General features: G+C 46.5%; 1 protein-coding gene across 6 annotated transcripts in view; it reads left to right on the top strand.

The window, feature by feature from the left end:
• The window catches only part of ZFPM1 (zinc finger protein, FOG family member 1), a 280,395-nt gene that overhangs the window by 221,707 nt on the left and 37,696 nt on the right, over nt 1-20,992 (top strand). For all 6 annotated transcript variants that reach the window (XM_033943694.1, XM_033943696.1, XM_033943693.1 and 3 more), the window contains one exon: nt 17,719-17,852. In XM_033943694.1, the coding sequence (XP_033799585.1) occupies nt 17,719-17,852 (134 nt within the window). The remainder of the gene's footprint in view (nt 1-17,718; nt 17,853-20,992) is intronic.

Raw genomic sequence — 20,992 nt, 5'->3', positions numbered from 1 at the left:
CTTTCAGGACCAAGGGACATATTTGTCCCATAACTTTAAAATCCTATAAATTTTGATTGGGATAGTCTACAGTTCTAAATTTGATATGTACGGATTCCATAGGATACTGCCTTTATGTAAACAAACTGGTTCCGACATTCATTCATTAGCGTCGTTGCTAGATTGACGAGAAGATTCACTTGCCACACTGTCCATAAGCCAGAAGTGTGATTTTTTTAAATAAAAATAATGATATTTCACAAAAAAAAATCAATTTTTTGGCATCTGCAAGCCCTTTTTACCATAAAAATGTCGTCAAAACCACAAAAATTAGCCTACGATCCTTATGGTCCTGAAAGGGTTAAATCCAAACTCGTTAGATCTCCCTGATTAACATGCTTTCACTGTAATTCATAAGGGGTTACTAGAAATTATTTTTCTTGTCCATGAAACACAGAAACACGGAAGCAGAGAAAATGAAGGCAGATGAAGAGCACATAAGAATTTCCATGCAGGGACTGACCGTAGGTCCATCAAGCCTGTTTCCAACAGTGGCCAACCCAGGTCCTAAGTAGTAAAACAGATTCTGTGTTGCTTATCCTAGGAATAAGCCGTGGATTTCCCCAAGCCATCTCCATAATGGCTTAAGGACTTCTCTTTCAGGAATTTATCCAAACCTTTTTTAAACCCCGCTAAGCTAACTGATTTCACCACATTCTCCGGCAACGAATTCCAGAGTTTTAATGACACGTTGTGTGAAGAAATATTTTCTCCGGTTTGTTTTAAATCTACTACTAGTCCTGGTATTTTTGGAAAGAGCGGACAAGCAATTCACATCTACTCTTTCCACTCTACTCAGGACTCCTTTTACTAAGGTGCGCTAGCGTTTTAGCACGCGCAAACCCCGCGCTAAATGAAAAATGCTAATGCAAGCTCTATGGAGGCGTTGGCGTCTAGCACGCGCGGCATTGTAGCGTGCTCTAAAACCGCTAGCGCACCTTAGTAAAAGGAACCCTCGGTATTTTATAGACCTCTAACATATCACCCCTGAGCCGTCTCGTCTCCAAGCTGAAGAGCCCCAGCCGCTTTAGCTTTTCTTTATAGGGAAGGCATTTTCCTTCCCTTCTAATTCTGTTATATCTTTTTTGAGATATGGTGACCAGAACTGCACATTGTGGAAATTAAGAACAATAAAAAAATATTTTGGAGCAGGTGTTAGTTTTATCTATTTTAGACTATTGTAACATCATCTATTTAGAAGCACCCAAAAAAATTCTAAGGAAATTAAAGATAATTCAGAAAACAGCGGTTCGATGGATTTTTAGTTTAAAAAAGAATGACCATATTATTCCATATTATCGTTTACTTCATTGGCTGCCTTTGGAGGCAAGAGGATTATTCAGATTTTCCTGATTGTCTCCAGCTTACCTTTTTCCTCATTTTGTGTTGCGTAGACCATCAAGAGAAACTAGAAACTTCTACTTACCCTGTTTCCCCGATGGTAAGACACTGTCTTATTTTTTTTGGAAGGCCAAAATATGCTCTAGGGCTTATTTTCGGGGGGATGCCTTATTTACATTTTTTTCTAAAAAGGGGGGGGCTGTCTTATTTGACGGCTGAAGAATCGGTCGGCCGAAAAATCGTACCGTGTATGGCCAGCTTTATCCATCATACCATATATTGTACCATTTAATGTCCCCAATGTTCTCCATCAGGGAAACACAGTAAAGAGATTATTCTGTAGTGCAGCATCAGAGGGGACTTGACAATGTGAAACCATTGTTTATATACCGTATGCATTTTAAACAGGCTTTATATACAGTAAGTGGTATTGCTCACAGCAAAAGAAACCTGTCTGCGTGTCTCACTTTTGGATGTTCTGGCCGTGAACAAACTCCTGCAGTCTCCGTTAGGGAGGGATGAGGGAAGCTGCCTGTGTTTCCTTGCGCGGAGTCACGTGCGCGCGCTGCAGTCCTGTCACTTCCTCCTCTTCACTTCATGACGAGGCGCGGCACGCAGCCATGGAGGCAAATACGGTAGACGGAGGGACCACACGGAGTCACCCACCGTACCACCCGATTCGGGTAAGCGCAGGTATCGGTGGGTGGCTTATTTGCGGGGGGGTGCCTTATTTTACATTTTTTTCTAAAAAGGGGGGGCTGTCTTATTTGATGGCCCTGCCTTATCATCGGGGAAACAGGGTATTTGCTTATCCAAAAATTAATGGGTGTAGCTATAAGACCTTCTTAGATAGGACTCTAGCAATAATCTTGATTAGGTAAATGTATTCAGCAAGCTTTGTTATCGGAAATTAATTAAGACCACTTTGTTCGATAAGTTTATTACTTAGTGAGTTTGATTACTGAAATTCTATTTTACAAATATTTGTATTTTTTACTGTATTATTGTATTTTGCTGATTATCCAGCTCTTTTTAGTGTAAACCGCCTAGAACTTTTGGTTATGGCGGTATAAAAGAATAAAGTTATTATTATTATTAGCATTCGAGGTGCGGCTGTAACCACAGAGCAATCCAAGGGCATTCTAACATTTTCCTCTTTCTTTTCCATTCCTTTCCTGATCATTCCTAACATTCTATTTGCTTCCTTAGCTGCCATTACACATTGAGCCGAGGGTTTCAACGTATCCTCAACGATGACGCCTAGATCCATTTCCTGGGCAGTGACTCCTAACACAGAACCCAGCAACACATAGCTATAGTTCGGGTTTCTCTTTCCCACAGGCATCACTTTGCACTTGCTCACATTAAACGTCGTCTGCCATTTTGACGCGGTCGTCCAGTCTCACAAGGTCCTCTTGCGATTAAACAACACGGCCTATCTAGTCTGCCTAACCATGCCATTTACTGTCCTCTCCCCTCCCTTAGAGATTCAATGTGCTTGTCCCAAGCTTTCTCGAATTCAGATACACTTTTAGTCTCCACCAACTCCTCCGGGAGGCCATTCCAATCATTCACCACCCTTTCCATGAAAAAGTATTTTCTGAGGTTACTTCTGTCCCCTTTCAACTTCATCCTATGCCCCGTCATTCCAGAACATAGGTCCCTTTCGCCTGGCTCCCGTCAGTCGAAGTATCTTCAGTTCCCACAGCTCCTCCCCGTTGAATTATTCAAAAGGCCCATGCAGATCAGAGGAACACTTTTCTCCTTCTGACAATATAGTGTTACAGTGTAGCACTATAGATTATAAGTAACCCTTGCATTTAATGCAGGTTATGAGTAGATTGGTGCTTTAGGGATTCTTTTCACTTAGGACCAATTGTGGCTCTTGCAGTGTCCTTGGTGCCTAATTTCCAGTGTGTTTCCCTCTGTATAATAAAGGGCACTCTGTGACAATATTCTTCTCCGCTGCAAGACTTGATCAGTGACTGCTTCTACTTGCCGAAGCATCTCTTCTCAAAGTGTTTGACTGCCACTTGCAGCTTCCTTCCTCTCGATGTCTGTCCCACCGACTGAACAAACAGAGCAGAAAATCCGGCCTAGGCATCTGAGTCTTCTATGAGCTGAGGTAAAATACTGAGATGCCACCCTAGGAAGTGTAAAGATTTCAAGATCAGTCTCCGTTTTATCGGCCTTGCAGCACCGTATCGCATCCGTTCTGCAGCCCTGAGCCTTATTCTGATACCCAGGAGGCATCTCATAAAACAGAGGAGCACTGGAAGCTTTTCTTTTCCTATCAGTTCTGGCTGAAGGGTCAGATCACTCCTGGGGGCTCACTCCAGTGGTAGCTGTATGTATTAGGAGTTACTTCTGGTGCTGTGTGTCCTTATTAAGAGCAGAAGGAAATAAGGTGGAGATGTTTACATATCTTAAGAACATAAGAAATGCCTGCACCGGATCAGAACCTGGGGTCCATCTAGTCCGGCGATCCGCACACGCGGAGGCTCAGCCAGGCGTACCCCGGCGAATACCTTAGTCACTCGTATCCCTCAATGTGTCCTGCAAAAAGATGTGCGTCCAGTTTTTCCTTAAATCCTACAATGGTGGTTTCCTCCACCACCTCTTCCGGGAGAGAGTTCCAGGCATTCACCACTCGCTGTGCAAAGCAGAACTTTCTGACATTTGTCATGGCCATGACCCCTCTCAGCTTCAGTCCATGACCTCTTGACCGAGTCACATTTGACAATGTGAATAACATTGTTTCTTGCTCACCCCCTGCTGGTGAGTGAGCTTGCTCCATTGTCTCAATTCCTTTTAGTATTTTAAAAGTCTTTATCAGATCCCCTCTCAGTCTTCTCTTCTCGAGGGTGAATAATCCCAGTTTTCTGAGGCGATCTTGTAGCTCAAGTTCTCCATACCTTTTACTAGCCTCGTCGCTCATCTTTGCACCCTCTCCAGCAGTGTTATATCCTTCTTCAGGTATGGAGACCAGTGTTGGACACAGAATTCCAAGTGTGGTCTGACCATTGCTCTATAAAAAGGCATTATGATCTCCTTCGCTCTACTCGTGATTCCATTCTTTATCATGCCTAACATCCTATTTGCTTTCTTTGCCGCCGCTGCGCATTGAGCCAACGGTTTCAGGGTCCTGTCTATCAGCACCCCCAGGTCCTTTTCTTGTTTGCTCTTCCCCAGTGTTATACCTAACAGTTTATACTCATGCTCCTTGTTTTTCCTTCCCAGGTGCATCACTCTGCATTTTTCTACATTAAAACTCATCTGCCAATTTTCTGCCCATAAAGGGATCGTGGGATACTGAGGGAGGAGCTGGGATGTAACACAAGTATAGAAAGCTAATAAGTATAGAAACCCAACCAGGTCGTGCATGCACAAGACCGGAGGGTTAGGACTTCGATGGGAAGATGGGACTTCAATGGGAAGCCAAGGAGGCAGGGGAGCCCCTTCTGGTGATTCAGACAGGTCGTGACCTGTTTGGGCCGCCGCGGGAGTGGACTGCCGGGCAGGATGGACCTATGGTCTGACCCGGCGGAGGCACTGCTTATGTTCTTATGTTCTTATGTTCTCAAGTTGGTTCAAATCTCTCTGGAGTTCCTCGTCTTTTTGTGATCTAATTGCCCGGCAAAGCTTTGTGTCATCTGCAAACTTCATGATGAAACTGGTCGTTTCTTCATCCAGGTCATTTACGAAGATATTGAATAATGTGCAAGAAATAAACATAAGAATAGTCTTACTGGGTCAGACCAATGGTCCATCAAGCCTAGTAGCCCGTTCTCACGGTGGCCAATCCAGGTCCCTAGTACCTGGCCAAAACCCAAGGAGTAGCAACATTCCATCCAGAATCTCAAAGAATAGCAAGATTCTGGAATCCTAGAGAGTAAAAAGATTCTAGAATCCCAAAGAGTAGCAACTTTCCATCCAGAATCTCAAAGACTAGCGAGATTCCGGAATCCCAGGGAGTAACAAGATTCTAGAACCCCAAAGAGTACCAACATTCCATCCAGAATCTCTAAGACTAGCGAGATTCCGGAATCCTGAGAGTAAAAAGATTCTAGAATCCCAAAGAATAGCAACTTTCCATCCAGAATCTCAAAGACTAGCGAGATTCCGGAATCCCAGGGAGTAAGAAGATTCTAGAATCCCAAAGAGTAGCAACATTCTATGCCACTGATCCAGGCCAAGCATTGGCTTCCCCCATGTCTTAACAACAGAGCACAGGAAGTTCTAAGACATGAGGACCTGATATGAGACTCCCAAGGTGTTGATAGAGAAGTAACATAATGATGTTGTGAGCTGCTGGCTTTTAAACTAGAAATTGGAGGAAGTCTGACCAATCACTCAAAAGAGCATTATTCGGAACAAGGTATCTTTAAAAGAGGCCGAATCCAAAATTAAAGGCACTTGTTAAATTACACAATAACTGGAACAGAGCTAGCAAAATGCAACCTATGTACTCGTACATTGCCTGTTGGATAGTTTGTCCACGTACAGTGCAGTTCTCAACCTGTCGTCGTGTGCCAGCCAAGAGGTCAGAAACATGGAAGCTCCGTTGGAAGATTGCACCATTGAAGGCCAACGTGCAGGAGTGCGCTTTCTTTGGGCAGAGGGAGTGAAACCTGTGGGAATTCAGTGTCGGACATTGACTCAGTCTGGACGTAGCACCAGGAATCAAGGAAAGGTTTATGAGTGGGTAAAAAGGTTTCAAGTGGGAAGAACAGGTGTAACCAACGAAGGTCGCTTTGAGCCCATCAACATTGCGCACGCAAGAGCACATTGACAGGACAGATTAGAGAAGATCGATGGATAAGTGTCTCAAGTGGCTGCAAATTTGGATTTCAGCTATGGATCTGTGTTTGTCATAAGGCATGATGGCTTGGGATGCAGGAAAGTCTGCGCACGATGGGTTCCCAAACAGCTGACTGATCTGCACAAGCAACATCATGTGGAGGTTGCAACCCAGTTCCTGAGACGGTATGAAGAAGATCCGAGTATTCTAGAGAGAATTGTCACCGCCGCCGAGACATGAGTACCTCACCGCGACCTGGAGAGCAAAAGACAAAGCAGGATGAAGTAAAGAAAGCAGATGAAAAACCTCTTCTTTGCAGGAATGTAGAAGTTAATTGAACGATGCAACAAATGTGTCGTCTTGCATGGGGACTATGTGAAAAGTGATATGTTCGTTTGTTCACAGACAGTGGCGTAGCAGGGGTGAGTGGCGGTCTTCTCCCGCCCTCTTCTCTGCCCGTCTCCTCCTCCCCAACCCCCCCTGCCATGGTCCCCTTCCCCCCTATCTTTTTCCAGATGCGAGTTTGTGCCCGTGTCATGTCGGCTATCCCTCTGATGTCATTTCCTAGGTGCGGGACCCGGAAGTGACGTCAGAGGTGACACTGACACAGGCAGCAAGTTTGTAATGCTGCTTGTGCAGGGGAAAAAATGAGGTACGAGGGGAGGGAAGGGGCACACGTGCACAGCAGAGGGGATCAGGAAGGGGGGGGGCAGAGAGGAGGTTGGGTGCCTGCACCCCTTACAGAGACCTGGGACATGTTGTGGCCAATCTGAAACTTCCTTAAGCTCCTTCCTAAAGAAGTCTCTGATTGGCTCAGATGCCTCAGGCCCCTCCCAAGGGAGGAGCCCGAGACACCTGAGCCAGTCAGGGCCTTAGGCCCCTCCCCATGCATCACATGATGCATTGGGGAGGGACCTAAGGCCCAGTGTCGTTGGAGAGGAGCTGGAGCAGAAGATGTTTTCAATCTCCTGTTCCCAACGTAAAACGTACGGGGGCAGGGGGTGTGGGCGGGGGGGCTTCCAGTTCCCTTTTCTTCAGGGGGAAGGGGGGAGGAGGTATTTGTGGGCAGGAGGTAGTGGGCATCCCTCCTGCCATCTTTTTGGGGTTCGGGTGGGTCATGGTGGGGGCTTTTTAAAAAAAATTTTATGTGCCATTAAAAAAAATAAAAATAAAAAAAACCCGGCAGACCTGTCGGTAACATAGTCGGGTTTTAGGATCGTAAAACCTGATGCAAAATAGCCAAGCAAAAGTTAGTGAATCAATCGCTTGGCTATTTTGCATGACCGGATCGGAAAATGGGTGATCGAGGGGGAAAACACGCGATGGGCCATTTTGTGAATTGGGTCGGTTAACAGCGATCGATCGCTGATTTTGTTTGCTTAAGTTTGCTTTGGTCTGTGAGTCGCTCCTGCATCAGAAAGAAATTCAGAGAGGAAAGAGAGGAGGGGTTGGAGCACAGCCTCTTAGGAGCATCTCTTGGAACCAAAAGTGTCAAGCATCCAGCGTCAGCTGATAAAAGCAATTTTATTGGCTTTATTAAACGTTATTGTATTAACATCTTAGTTATAAACCAACCCAAATAACTGCATAAAATATCTGAGTTTCTTTTCTACCCCGCCCCGTTATACACGCGATGTTCAGCTCTCCCCCTCCTGGAAGATCGAAGACCACGCGTTCTCAGCAGGGCAGGATTAACCAAAAGGCCAAGTAGGCACGTGCCTAGAGCCCGAAATGGTCAGGGGGGCCCGATGAAGGAGGGCATCAACATTGTTTTTTCCAAACGGCGATGGGCCCCTCCAGCATCGATTGGCAACACCCCCCCTCCCCCCCCCCCCCCGTCGACGGAAAGTAAGACAAGCAAGCAACGCGGGTAAGAAAGGCAACGATACTGTAATTATGCAAGCGGTGCTGCTTGCCCAGAGCTTCCCTCTGACGCAGCTTCCTGTTTCCGCCTGAGCGCAGGGTGGGGTGGAGCAAGGCAGGAGGCCCAGTGTGCCTAGGGGCCCTCGACGAATTAATCCTGCCCTGGTTCTCAGTGGACTTGGGCCCTATTTTAAGATGGACTGCTGGAGGTTCTGTCTTCACCCCCCTCTCCCCACCACCTTCGACCAACACATTGGGGATGCGTACAATACGCCCGATAAAGGCAATGATTTTTTTTCTTGTTGAGGGTTCTGACTAGTTGATTGACCTACAAACTCGTCAGCAGTAAGGCAGTCGGGTGCAGGTACCCAGGTGATCACCGAATGACATCCTCAACCAGGTGAAACGGTACACGCGGGAGGGGGTTAATTTGATGCCGGTGTGTGCCCCTGTGAAACCCTTTGGAAACTGATGCCCACCTGGAAGCTGGTCCTGGAGCAGGACTCGCACACAGAAGACCCTGGACTCCTTTCTGGGCGCACGTGGGTCCATGTTTCTGACTGAGCATTAGTGTGCGCCTGTGTTTAGCGAGACCTCTTAACAACTCCTGGATGGACAGAGGATAAAACGTTGGCTATAGGATCCATTTATTAGTTTTCCCGTGCAACGTTATCAAAAGCAAACAGCCTGATACCTGCACAATTTGGTTAATGATGCCAGAGATAGGGGTTATTCTGATAATTCCTGCAGCAGCTGGCTGGCGAGGACCAATGGGCTGGACTGCTGTGGGGAGGCTGATGGGAGATTAGATAGCGGGGGATGGTATTAGCATGGAGCGGTGAGCCAGTGATACAGAGATAGGGAGCAGAATGGACTTTGCTTCCTCCTGATAATCACCAGCGATTGGATTTAACTAGCAGTGGACCGAGCACTGTTAATAATGGGTGGGATTGATTTCCAGCTTGGGTTGCTGCCGGCTGAGAAACACTGCCCTAGTTTGTCATTTATTCAGGTCTTGTAATAGCATCCTTGCCACCGGCATGTCTGTGCACCCCCCATCCCCCTCCCTAGTCATCCAGCAGGGGGAGGGAGGTGACTTCAGACTGTGGGTACAATTTTATCCGGACATTAGAGCGATTTTTTTTTTTTAAGTCTATGCCTTTTGCAGTTCCTTCACAGAAGGCTCATAAATGACCCCCAGGACTTCCCAAAGGCACCTGTCCCCCAGCACAGGGTATTCCAGAAGCCGAGGTAGTGGCGTTAGCCCAAAATAAAAGAGGCCAGGCAGCCAATCTGAGTTTTTATATGTTAAATTATCCTGTCCAAGTACCACGTAGCAATAGGGGCTCTTTGGGACCCTCAGGTGTCAGTCAGTGGCAAAGCTTTGTGGTTTCAGGCATTCATGTCATTGCATCGGTAGTTTTGCTCAGTCCTTTCATAATAGTGTGAACTTCCATGGGGGGAGGGGGGGTTGTTATCAACTTAGGCTTCTATTAAGAGGAGCTATTTTACCATTAACTCGTGCAACGAGACCCAGTGACGGGGGTTAACAATAAACTAATATAACTTAATGGAAGTCCACATTATAATGTCTCCCCTAAATTAAAGAAAAAAGAAATGTCTCTAGAAATTGCTATATGTAAAAAAAATAAAAAAAAGTGAGCTAAGTATAGGACAATCCGGCCATTGTGACATCACTAGTGAGATTGGCTCTTATTGGTGGAATGAGGCTTTATGATATCACAAGAGCAGCTGTGATGTCACACTAAAGGGGGAAGTTATCAATGTGGCCTACTGTTAACATGTGGTGTTTTATCACTAACTCGAGGAGGCGGTAGCGGCTAGCGTTAAACCGCTACCGTGCCTCTGTAAAAGGAGCCCTAAGCTATTTGACAATGCTTACTTATGATATGGTGTGACAATTATTCCTCTGAAATTGTGCTGTTCTCCCCTTACTGTAATTGATGAGTAACTGCTGAAAGTATTTTTAAGGGTATTTTTGTTAGGTCGTTACCTATATGATGATTTGTGATTACTGTGTACCAGTTTGTGTGTATTTTTATGTTTCTATGTATGTTACTTTGGAGACCGCTAAGATTTTTGGTGGTATAATTTTTTTAAAAAATTAAATAATTAATAAATAGAAAATGGAAATAAGGAAATCTTTTTATTGGACTAATTTTAGTACTTTTTTTTTTTACTAACTTTAGGAGACCAAAACCTCTTTCCTCACGTCAGGACAAGATACTGTAACAGTAGAAGGAGTTTTTGAACCTCTGAAAGCTAATTGAAAAATGGATTAGTTCAATAAAATAGTATTTTCTTATTTTCTATTTTTTTGTTTTATTTCTATTTGTTAACTTGTAAAGTGGTGATTGTCATTTTTTCACATTTACATTTGCTATCTTTATATTTTGTACAGTATTAAGGGATATGTGTCACTGTTCTGTGGTGATGCATTGTATGCAGAGTCTGGCTTCTTGGCGGTTCAGTTTAACTTTTGTCTACATATTTCTATTTGTAGTTTATGATTACTTATTCCATACTGGGCGAGGGTGTATCTGTGTTCTGTATGTATGAAAAGGACATTGATTTCTGTTAGCATTGACAGGATTGATCTCTATTACCATATATACTCAAATATAAACCAACCTGAATATAAAACGAGGTAACCTATTCCCCCCCCAAAAAGGAGGAAAAAAGATTGACTCGAATATAAACTCTGCACCCAGCCCCACTTCCTCTCTGCCCTGCCAGGCTCTGCACCCTGTCCCCCTCTCTCCCGATGCCTTGCAGGTAGGGTTACCAGATTTTACTCCTGTAAAATCCAGACTCATAGCCCCACCCCAGCCGCTCCTAGTTCCACCCAGTCCCAGCCCATTACGCCCAAGTCATGCCCCGTTCCGCCCCAGCCTCACCCCCCAGCCTCGCTCCCTTCGTCCTCAGAACCGCGTCAGATGCAACATGATGATGTCACATGCATGCACATGACATCACCGGGTTGTATCCATGCATGCGCAGATGCCCTCCCAGCGCAGTCCCGAGGTGGAAGCTTTTCAAAACCCGGACAAAGTGCCAGGTTTTGAAAAGCCGTCCGGACACCTGGGCAAATCCGGACGTCTGGTGGCCCTGCTTGCAGGCCTCCACTGGGCCTGCCGTAAGCCCTTTCTGTTCCAGCGGTCGCCAGGACAGATGGGATCCCTCCTGCCTCCTGTCCCAGCCGATTCTAAGAACTCTCACCTCCCTCCAGCCTCCCTGATTAGTAAAAAAAAACATACCTTTAATGCTCCTGCCCCGTGCAGAGACACTATCTGAATGACAGCCACGAGTTCTCGCAAGACCGCAGAAACTTGCGAGGTTGCCACAAGAACTCGTGGCAGCCAAATGCGCCACTATGTTTGCGTATTCGCGGACCTGCTCTTTAAAAAATAAAACCCAGCTTTCTTTGCTTTCATTTTCAATTTGCATCTGGCGTTTGCTTCCAGATATGGCCCCCAAGTGTCCAAAGAGTGAATTGCAAGCATCCCATGCAAGGACCTAACTAACCTCTTTTCTCAATAGGCTCCACTGTTCACTTTCTGTGAGTTTGAGGCACATTGTGTACTTCTGATACGTAACCTCTATTTTCCTATAGACTCAACATTTTGTTATTTGCGATTTTGCGATTTATAACATTTTAGGGAACCATACTACCGCAAATAACGAGAACAGACTGTAGGTAAAAACCTATGCGTAATAACTCTTCTCCTGAGCGGAAAGGGTGCAATAAACTGCTGAAGTGATCTAACTAAACCGATAGGAAGATATGCAGTGGAGTGGGCTTGGGGCTTTTGCCTGACCCTTACGACCTGATTTTGGTCTCTGTGGTTCTTCTGGTGCTGAGGAAGGGAAGCGCTTGGAGTGTACTGGTGTCATCGGTGGCTCTAAGGCTCCGGTTATCTATGCCTGTATGTTTTCTCTGTTGGCCGTTGATACACAGAAGATAGATGAGTGTTTTGACATGGAAAGTGTCAGACAAACATTCTTATCTGGCAGACACTGGTATCCTGACCCCAGAGGAGCGCATTATACTCCCTAACAGGGGTGGAAAGAGCTAGGCCCTGGGCAGGGAAGAATGCAGCCAGGGCACAAATTCAGAGCACATACTGTGTCTTCATAATCTCCACTGCCCTCTCTATATACGAAGTTTATATTCTGGGATTTATAGTGTTCTCTGCACTAAGTGTTCTTATGAAAAATAAAATTTCCTTTTCTCTTCACTGATGTCCAAGAATCGTGAGCTCTAAATACTTCCAGGGGGTGTGTTGAATATGTGATTCTGTATTTCAGTCTCCAGTTTTGCCTCTGTTCTGGCGAATGACACTTGTGGTTTAGTGATAGATCGTAGGCTCCTCTTGGATTCGTTCATCCCAAAGGGAAGAAGTGCCTTAACCCCAAAAGCGACCAGTGTTATCATCTGAGATTCCTGTTTTCTCTTCTGGTGAGCAGACTCGAAAGGCCTTGTGTTTACGTGGTCATCCGGCGGGAGGGACAGAGCTTGTTAATGCGTTTGGCCAAAGGTCCCGTTCATAAGTGAGGAGGTCCCTTCAGTCATTCATCATCTGTCCTGTGGAATCACTTGCTACAAATCACGGCAAACTGCCCCCTCGTACATTTTGGAAAGAGGAAGTGGTAAACAGACTTGTGTCCCTACGGTTATCAGCAACTCTTGGAGACCACTGTCACTCTTCAGGGAGCTGATGAGATAGGAGACCTCGGGACTGTCTTAAAATGGGGCAAGAGGGGGTGGGAGCCAAGCAGAGGTCTAATAATTTATGTGAAAGGGACCAAACTCTCTGTACTGTCTCACACACTGTGTTTCAAAAAAAAACAAAACGAAAAAGCTTGTTCTCTTAGGCTTCCACGGCTGGCATCATGATTGTTGCAGTCATCTGGGTCTCGCCGCGTCTGGCTAAGTAGAACTGACGTTTCAGCCATTATCCTGAAAAAAGCCACAGCGTGATGGCTGAAATGTCGGTTCTACCTGGCGAGACCCAGGTGGCTGCAACAATCATGCAAAGCTTGCTTTCTGCATAACTCTGTTAAAACTTTACCAAGTCAAAACTTTACCAATGTCAAAGGAGGCTCAGGGGGGATATGATAGAGACCTTCAAAATACTTAGGGGCATAGAGAGGGTGGACAGGGACAGGTTCTTCAGACTAAAAGGGACGACAGGTACAAGGGGGCACTCAGAGAAACTGAAGGGAGATAGGTTCAAATCAAATGCAAGGAAGTTTTTCTTCACCCAAAGGGTCGTGGACAAATGGAATGCGCTCCCGGAGGAAGTGATCCGGCAGAGTACAGTACAGGGATTCAAACAGGGATTGGACAGATTCCTGAGGGAAAAGGGGATCGTGGGGTACTGAGGGAGGTGCTGGGGTGTTGCATAAGTATAGACAGCTCACCAGGTCGTGCAGGTGCAAGGCCGGAGGGTTAGGACATTGATGGGAAGATAGGACTTCGATGAGAAACCTAGGGGGCAAGGGGGCCCCTTCTGGTGATTAAGGCAGGTCATGACCTGTTGGGCCGCCGCGGGGGCGGACTGCTGGGCGGGATGGACCTCTGGTCTGACCCGGCAGAGGCACTGCTTATGTTCTTAATACAATTTGGGATATGTCATTGTGAATAAATTTGCAGGAGGCCTATGTTTACACCGGTCACCGCATCTAAATGGCGTCACTTCACTGCTTGGCTCGTCAACTGTCGCAGTGTTTTCTTCTGTGCAAACATGTCGGGCCCTGCTGCTTCCTGACTTGTGATCAGTTGACCCCATTTTCCCTATTCTCTTTTCTGGAAACTCTTCCACTGCTCTATGAGAACCAAAACCTTTCTTCAGATAAAGGGCTACATTCACTAACAATAGTGACTCTATCGCTGTTGGCCAATTTTCCAACAGCAATTGATTCACTAGGAAGATTGCGTGCAAACCCATCAACTCAGTGAACAATTGACGCAATGCAGAGCCTTAACAGTAGTGACAGGGGAAGCTCCTTAGGCCCCTTCCTAAGGAAGTCCCTGATTGGCTCAGACACCTCAGGCCCCTCCCAAGGGAAGAGCCCAGGACATCTGAGCCAATCAGGTCCTTAGGCTTAAGGCCCAGTGTCGTCACGGAGGAGCCGGAGCAGGAGGTGTTTTCAGTACCTCCTGCTCCCAACATCAAAGGTACGGGGGGCCTGGAGGGGGCGCCGGGCCTCCGATGGCAGGAAGAAGTGGGCATCCCTCCTGCCTTTTTCTTCGGTGTGGAAGGGCCTTCATGGCAGGAGGGAGTGGGCATCCCTCCTGCCATCCTTTTGGGGTTTGAGGGGGGGGGTGCAATTGTCGGGGGTCTTTGGGGAGGGCCTGTGGTGGTGGGGGGGGGATTTTTTTCATTTTTTTAATGGGACAGAGATTTTGCGTGTGTAATTGGAGTTCTAGCACCCTATTTGGAGTTTTTTTTTGAGGACCCATGAAGCCTTTAACTGAGGCCCCTTCTTTCTCCAATACTTTATGTTTGGGTGCTCTGTTATTTTGAGAGTCATCATAATCCTCCTTTTCTGAACTCTGTGTCTAGCATATAATTCTGCTCTATATACGATTATCGATATATGCTACTCATATTTGACCTAGTAATTGAAATCCTCCATTATTATTTTGTCGCCCAATTCTCCAGCTTTCCTAATCTCTGAAAACATTTCTTCGTCTGTCTGCTCATTTTGTCCCGGGGGACTTTTATAGTCCTTCTCTTCCTACATGGAGAAGAAAGGCGAGGCTTTGTGGGGCTGGGGTGTAATGGCATGGGGCCATGTGTCCTGGTTTCTACGTCAGAAAATCTGGTAACCCTAGCTGTGGGGAGCCTCTAATCCGGTGCTGTTTTGGCGATGATTGGTAAAACTCCTGGCGTACAGGCATGGTTATACTCAGGGTGACTGAGAGCTGCACAATCCAGCTAGGAGATAGCAGGACTGTCAGAGACCAGGGGAAAGAAGGTGATGGGAGCTTGGGGGGGGGGGTCCTGAAGAAGGGAGGAGCTGGCATTGCAAAAAGGAGTTGAAAAAGGCTGGTTTATTTTATGCTTCACGCCTATAGATATTACTGTCCTGCCTTCTGTCCACCAAAATAAATACTGATACTTACCTGGAAAACCTCAGTTACATTGATTTTTTTCTTCTTGTAGTAAATACTGATATATTTCCCAGAAAATAAAATAAAAATGAAACTCCCCATGTCAAGGCCTTTTTAACATGTGTCCTATAGCACGGTGTTTCTCAACTTCTTCAAGCCAAGAACCCCCTAAGTCTAACAAACATCAACCGAGAAGCCCCGCCCAAGCTCCGCCCTAGACCCCCACCCCTCATAATAATAGTAATGCAATTTGTTCCATTTTTCATATACACACAATATAACCCTAATAAATAATGGTAACCACAAAATTAAAAAAAACACAAAGCACACTGTACGCAGAGAAAATGTTAATTATCATTTATATTGGGGGGGGTCATAAGAGGTCAAGGCAGATGACTTTAAAATATGCAATGTCACCTCAGTAACAACTATAGAAAAATAGACAAATATAGTGCAAAATACATATACCCTCGAAGTTTGCGGGGGGTTGTGTTCCAGGAGCACCCACGAACTACGAAAAACCGTGATTATTGGATGCGGTTTAGGAGCAGGGATCGTAGGCGGGAGAGGGCTGCAGGGGCAGCGGCTGCTTCGAGTGCCGATGCGGAGGCTGGCACTTATAGCTCTGACCCGGGCCAGGATCGCTGGGGGCCCGGAGGATGTGCATGGTGGTCGAGGACAAGTCAGACAGAGCAGATTGTGGGGCCAGAGGAAGCGGACAGAAAAAAACTGCGAATGACTGGGGGCGTGAACTGTGAACCGCAACTTCGCAGGGGTATACTGTATAGACAGCAAATATAAATTCTCAAAACTTACATATTTTGATCACTAAATTGAAAATAAAATAATTTTTCCTACCTTTGTTGTCTGGTGATTTCATGAGTCTCTGGTTGCACTTCTTTCTGACTGTGCATCCAATATTTCTTTCTTTCTGCCTCCTGCATGCTTCCTCTCTTCCAGACCTCATTCCATTCCCCAACAAACATCTCTCTCTCTCCCTCCATGAGTCCAACTTTTCTTCCTCTCTCCTCCACCCCCCATTGGCAACATGTCTTCCTCTCTCTCTTGCTGTCCTTCTCTCATTCCCTCCCTTGCTGCAAAGGGAGTAGGGAAAGAGAGAGAGATCCAGGGTGCATCTCTCCCACTCCCTCTACTGCCACATCCAACATTTCTCCCTCCTTTCCACCAGTCCAACACCTCTTTCTGTCTGCCTCCTGCACGCTTCCTCTCCTCTAGTCATCATTCCTTCCCCAACCAACATCTCTCTGTATCCCTCCATGAGTCCAGCTTTTCTCCCTCTCTCCTCCACCCCTATTGGCAACATGCCTCTCTTTCTCTCTGTCGATCTGTCTTGAGAGACCCAGGCATCTCTCCTACCCTCCTCTACATCCAACATGTCTCCCTCATCCCCCGGATCATGTGCAGCATTTTTCACCACTGCCCACCAGCCCCATGCCCATTTCTCCTTCTATCACCCCTCTCCAGCACAATGCCACATCTCTCCCTCCATCACTATGTCCAACATTCCTCCCCCTTTCATTCCCTTCAATCTGTTCCTCTGTTCCCTTTCCACCACCATATCCATCATTTCTCCCTCTTATCCTTTTATTCCCCATACATCTCTGCTTCACTCCTCTCTGCCCAATTTTCCTCTTTCTTCTACCCCCAACAAGCGGCTCACTTACCCCTAAGGGTACGCTTACCACGTGTTGAGAAACACTGCTATAACAGACAGAACACTGCTAATTTAATAGAAGCCTTGTCAACGTGTAAAAATGGATGTAATTACTATTACGACAATATTTTGTTTAAAAGAACGTCATTTATCACAGACTTGGTGTGTTCATGGGACAGAGTTCTCCCACTTGTGTGTCGGTCAGCTCTTGTCCTGCTCTGGTTGGAGTATTTAACAGTGGACAGGCCTCTCCCTCCTCTTTGCCTCTTTCAAATACTTGAAGGGTATTAAGGTAGAACAAAATCTTTTCCAGAGAAAGGAAAATGGTAAAACCAGAGGACATAATTTGAGGTTGAGGGGTGGTAGATTCAAGAGCAATGTTAGGAAATTCTACTTTACGGAGAGGGTGGTGGATGCCTGGAATGCGCTCCCGAGAGAGGTGGTGGAGAGTAAAACTGTGACTGAGTTCAAAGAAGCGTGGGATGAACACAGAGGATTTAGAATCAGAAAATAATATTAAATATTGAACTAAGGCCAGTACTGGGCAGACTTGCATGGTCTGTATATGGCCATTTGGGGGAGGATGGGCTGGAGAGGGCTTCAATGGCTGGGAGGGTGTAGATGGGCTGGAGTTGGTTTTGATGGAGACTTCAGCAGTTGGAACCCAAGCACAGTACCGGATAGAGCTTTGGATTCTTGCCCAGAAAAGCTAAGAAGAAAAAAGTTAAATTGAATCAGGTTGGGCAGACAGGATGGACCATTCGGGTCTTTATCTGCTGTCATCTACTATGTTATTATGTTTGCCATTTCAAAGGTCTTGGATGATGGGTCTCACTTTCCTTTCACCTCTTCTTGCAGATGAGCTGGAGCTGATCTCTCTGGAGGGAGGAAATAGTGTCCGAGCCAACCGGGACCTGCCCAAGGGTCTGTCTTGGGGGCCATACGCAGGGCGTTTCCAGAGCAAGCCAGGCTCCCTGGAGGCAGCAGAGCCGGTAAGAAGAAGCCGAACCTGGGGGCATCCTGTGCCCTCTGCATACTGAGGATAGCACCGCAATGACCTTTGAGCTGACGGTCAGTGACCGGGATCCATATGCCCCAAATTAGGTGCTGGGATGATCCACACTAAGCGAGCGTTCTGTAAAGGGCTCTCCGCATGGAACATCTATTATGGAAAACGCTTTACGCATATTTTAACCTAAATTCTATAAACGGCGACAAAGTCCTAGGTGCCATTGGGTGCGGTTGTCACGGTTAATAGAATCACGCCTTAAGTGCACTGCCATAGGGTTACCAGAATTCCTTATTTTAAAAAAAAAAGGCTGATCCCAGCCCGACTCCCCACGGACCTCGTCTCTTCTTCCCCGAGCTCAGGGCCGCGTCCGGAGGGCCTCCGAGCTTGCGCGGATGTGATGTGATAACGTCGCACACGTGCTTACGAAGTCATCGCGTTGCATGCTCCAGCTACGGCCCCTCGCTTGGGGGCCTTCCTAAACCTGGACAAGCTGCCGGGTTTTGGAAATCACTCCAAAAAGAGGACTTGTCCGGGTTTTCCCAGACATCTGGAAGCCCTATATTGCCATTTACGCCAGGGTTTTCTCGACCTAAAGAAGGCGCCTTTGGTGCCCAAATTCTGCACCAAATCCATCCCTAACCACACCTCAGTGTTGACGCCTAACTTGAAGTAGTAGGCAACTACTGGTAAATTAATTTTTTTTTAAATCATTTTTTGTTTTTTTTTAACAGTGTTTTCAATTATCAGCATTATTTAAGCCAATTAACCAATTAAGCTAGACGTCTAGGTTGGCTAAGCATGCCAATGTAGGGGCCTAACCATTGGCGTCTTTTATAGAATCGGGGCCTTCTTGCCTGACTCTGGGCATGAGTATGTATGCCTGCCGAAGGCTGGGGTAAACGTGGTGCCCGAGAGGTGGCAGTTAAGCGTGCAAATTCAGGTATTCTATAACATCGCGCCTCTCCTTTGGCCACGCCCCCTTTGGAGATGCTCACTATGAAATTTAGGCACGTTGGTTGTAGAGTAGGACACGGGGCAGGTCTGTGCGTAATTCCTAATTACCGCCAGTTAAGTGCTGGTGAATCCTCATCATTGATTGCTAGCACCTGATTGGCTCTTCAGTACATGCGCAGATCCGTGACCCGGGCCCAGATCTGGACGACATGATGGCATGTGACTGGGGTGCAGTGGCTCACGCCTAACACCTAGACGGGTCACAATATATACAATTCATTCACTGAAAAGACAACAGTTACAGCCAAATACGATAACAGATAAGATGCGTCTTCTTATATCGCAAGCTCATCAAGAGAACATCTCTCCCAGCTTAAGAAGTTGTGAGCAATTGTCTAAAAGGCTCTACATTTGTACACAGACGAATAACATATCATTTAATTCAGGGGTCTCGAAGTCCCTCCTTGAGGAGCACAATCCAGTCGGGTTTTCAGGATTTCCCCAATGAATATGCATTGAAAGCAGTGCATGCACATAGATCTCATGCAGATTCATTGGGGAAATCCTGAAAACCCCACTGGATTGTGCTCCTCAAGGAGAGCCCTGATTTAATTGGACCTTGCTCTTTTGGGGGGGATAGGGTGTCATCTGTCTCCAGGTCAGAAGGAGCAGTGAGCCACTCCTGATTTTAAGTGCATTTCAGGGAGAGCTGAAGAGAATTAACTGGGGATCTGGGTTCATAGACAATTGCGCGCAAGACAATCGCGCGCGGACAAAATAGCGCAGACAACCGAGCGCGAGACAAGTGAGCGCAAGACAACTGAGCGCAAGACAACTGAGCGTGAAGACAAGTGAGCGCAAGACAATTGAGCGCGAATTATTTTCACAAATGTGCACGAGCGAGACAACTGAGCGCAAGACAACTGAGCGCGAGCAACTGAGCGCAAGACAACTGAGCGCAAGGCAACTGAGCGCAAGACAACTGAGCGCAAGACAACTGAGCGCGAGCAACTGAGCATGAGCAACTGAGCAAGACAATCCTCTGTCTGATCCGTGCCAGGTTACTGTGTCTCCCGTTGCCTCAGGTGTCCACTTCGTTGTCAGCTGGCTTATATCTTAGTATCGGGACACTCCAAAAATGTCTAGAGCCCCGTTTTCAGCAGCTCCTACCCAGATGTAGTCCATAGGGCTGTACCCACACCCGCATAGCGAAGCGGTCTAATTTAGGACAGCTTTTGAGTCAGGTCACGCATTGCTGCTACTACTATTAATTATTTCTAGAGCGTCACCAAAAGTACACAGCGCTGTACAGAGTCACAAAGGAGACAGTCCCTGCCCGATTGAGCTTACAGTGTAAACAATCAAGACAGACAAACAGGATGCCAGGGTAGGGGTTACAGTCGGAGGGGATGGTTAAACGGCTGGCTGCTACGCTTTCATCCTCTCTCGCTTGGATTACTGCAATGCACTATTCGACGGACTAACAGCAAAAAAATAGTAAGCAATTTCAACCTGACTTGCTACTACCGGGGCAACGGAGGGATTAAGTGACTTACCTAGAGTCACAAGGAGCAGGCTGGAATAAAACTCAAAACCTCAGGGTGCTGAGGCCGCCACTCTGACCGCTAGGCCACTCCTCCCAACATTTGCTGATGTTGTTTTGAATCTACATCTGTTCAGCTTCATATCATGACTCCAGGCCCTTGAAAAACCTCTCCAGCATTTGTCTGTAGGTCTTAGGTCCTACTTCTTGCAGGGTTTCAGAAATTACCTTCCTAATAGGATTTAGGAATGGATTCAAGGTTCAGGCATATTTGTGTCTTTTGGAAAGCCACTTGTGAGAGTCTGTGTTCCTTTGTAGCACTATGCGTGAAGCACTATCTTTCCAGCAGCTTTTCTGAGCCTCAGCTGCCACCTCTCCCAAGGGACTTACCCACAGTGGCAGAGTCCTGTGTGCACCATGTTACAATTGCTTGAGAATCCAACCAGGAAATGTTTCCAGAAAAAAATGGATCTCATCCCAGCTTTTAGCATAACGCAGGAAATATTGTGAATCCTGAGCCCTGGCATTTTTGTGTGTTACTCTGAGCCCTTTATCAGCATAGAATTAAAGACTTGATTAACTCATTATCTCCCTGTTGGAGGTTTATCTCCCTGTTGGCGCCA

Source organism: Geotrypetes seraphini, chromosome 4, assembly GCF_902459505.1.
Source record: "Geotrypetes seraphini chromosome 4, aGeoSer1.1, whole genome shotgun sequence".
Taxonomy (NCBI): Eukaryota; Metazoa; Chordata; class Amphibia; order Gymnophiona; family Dermophiidae; genus Geotrypetes; species Geotrypetes seraphini.
The sequence above is the reverse complement of the archived record's forward strand: the minus strand, read 5'-3'. Positions and strand labels throughout refer to the sequence as shown.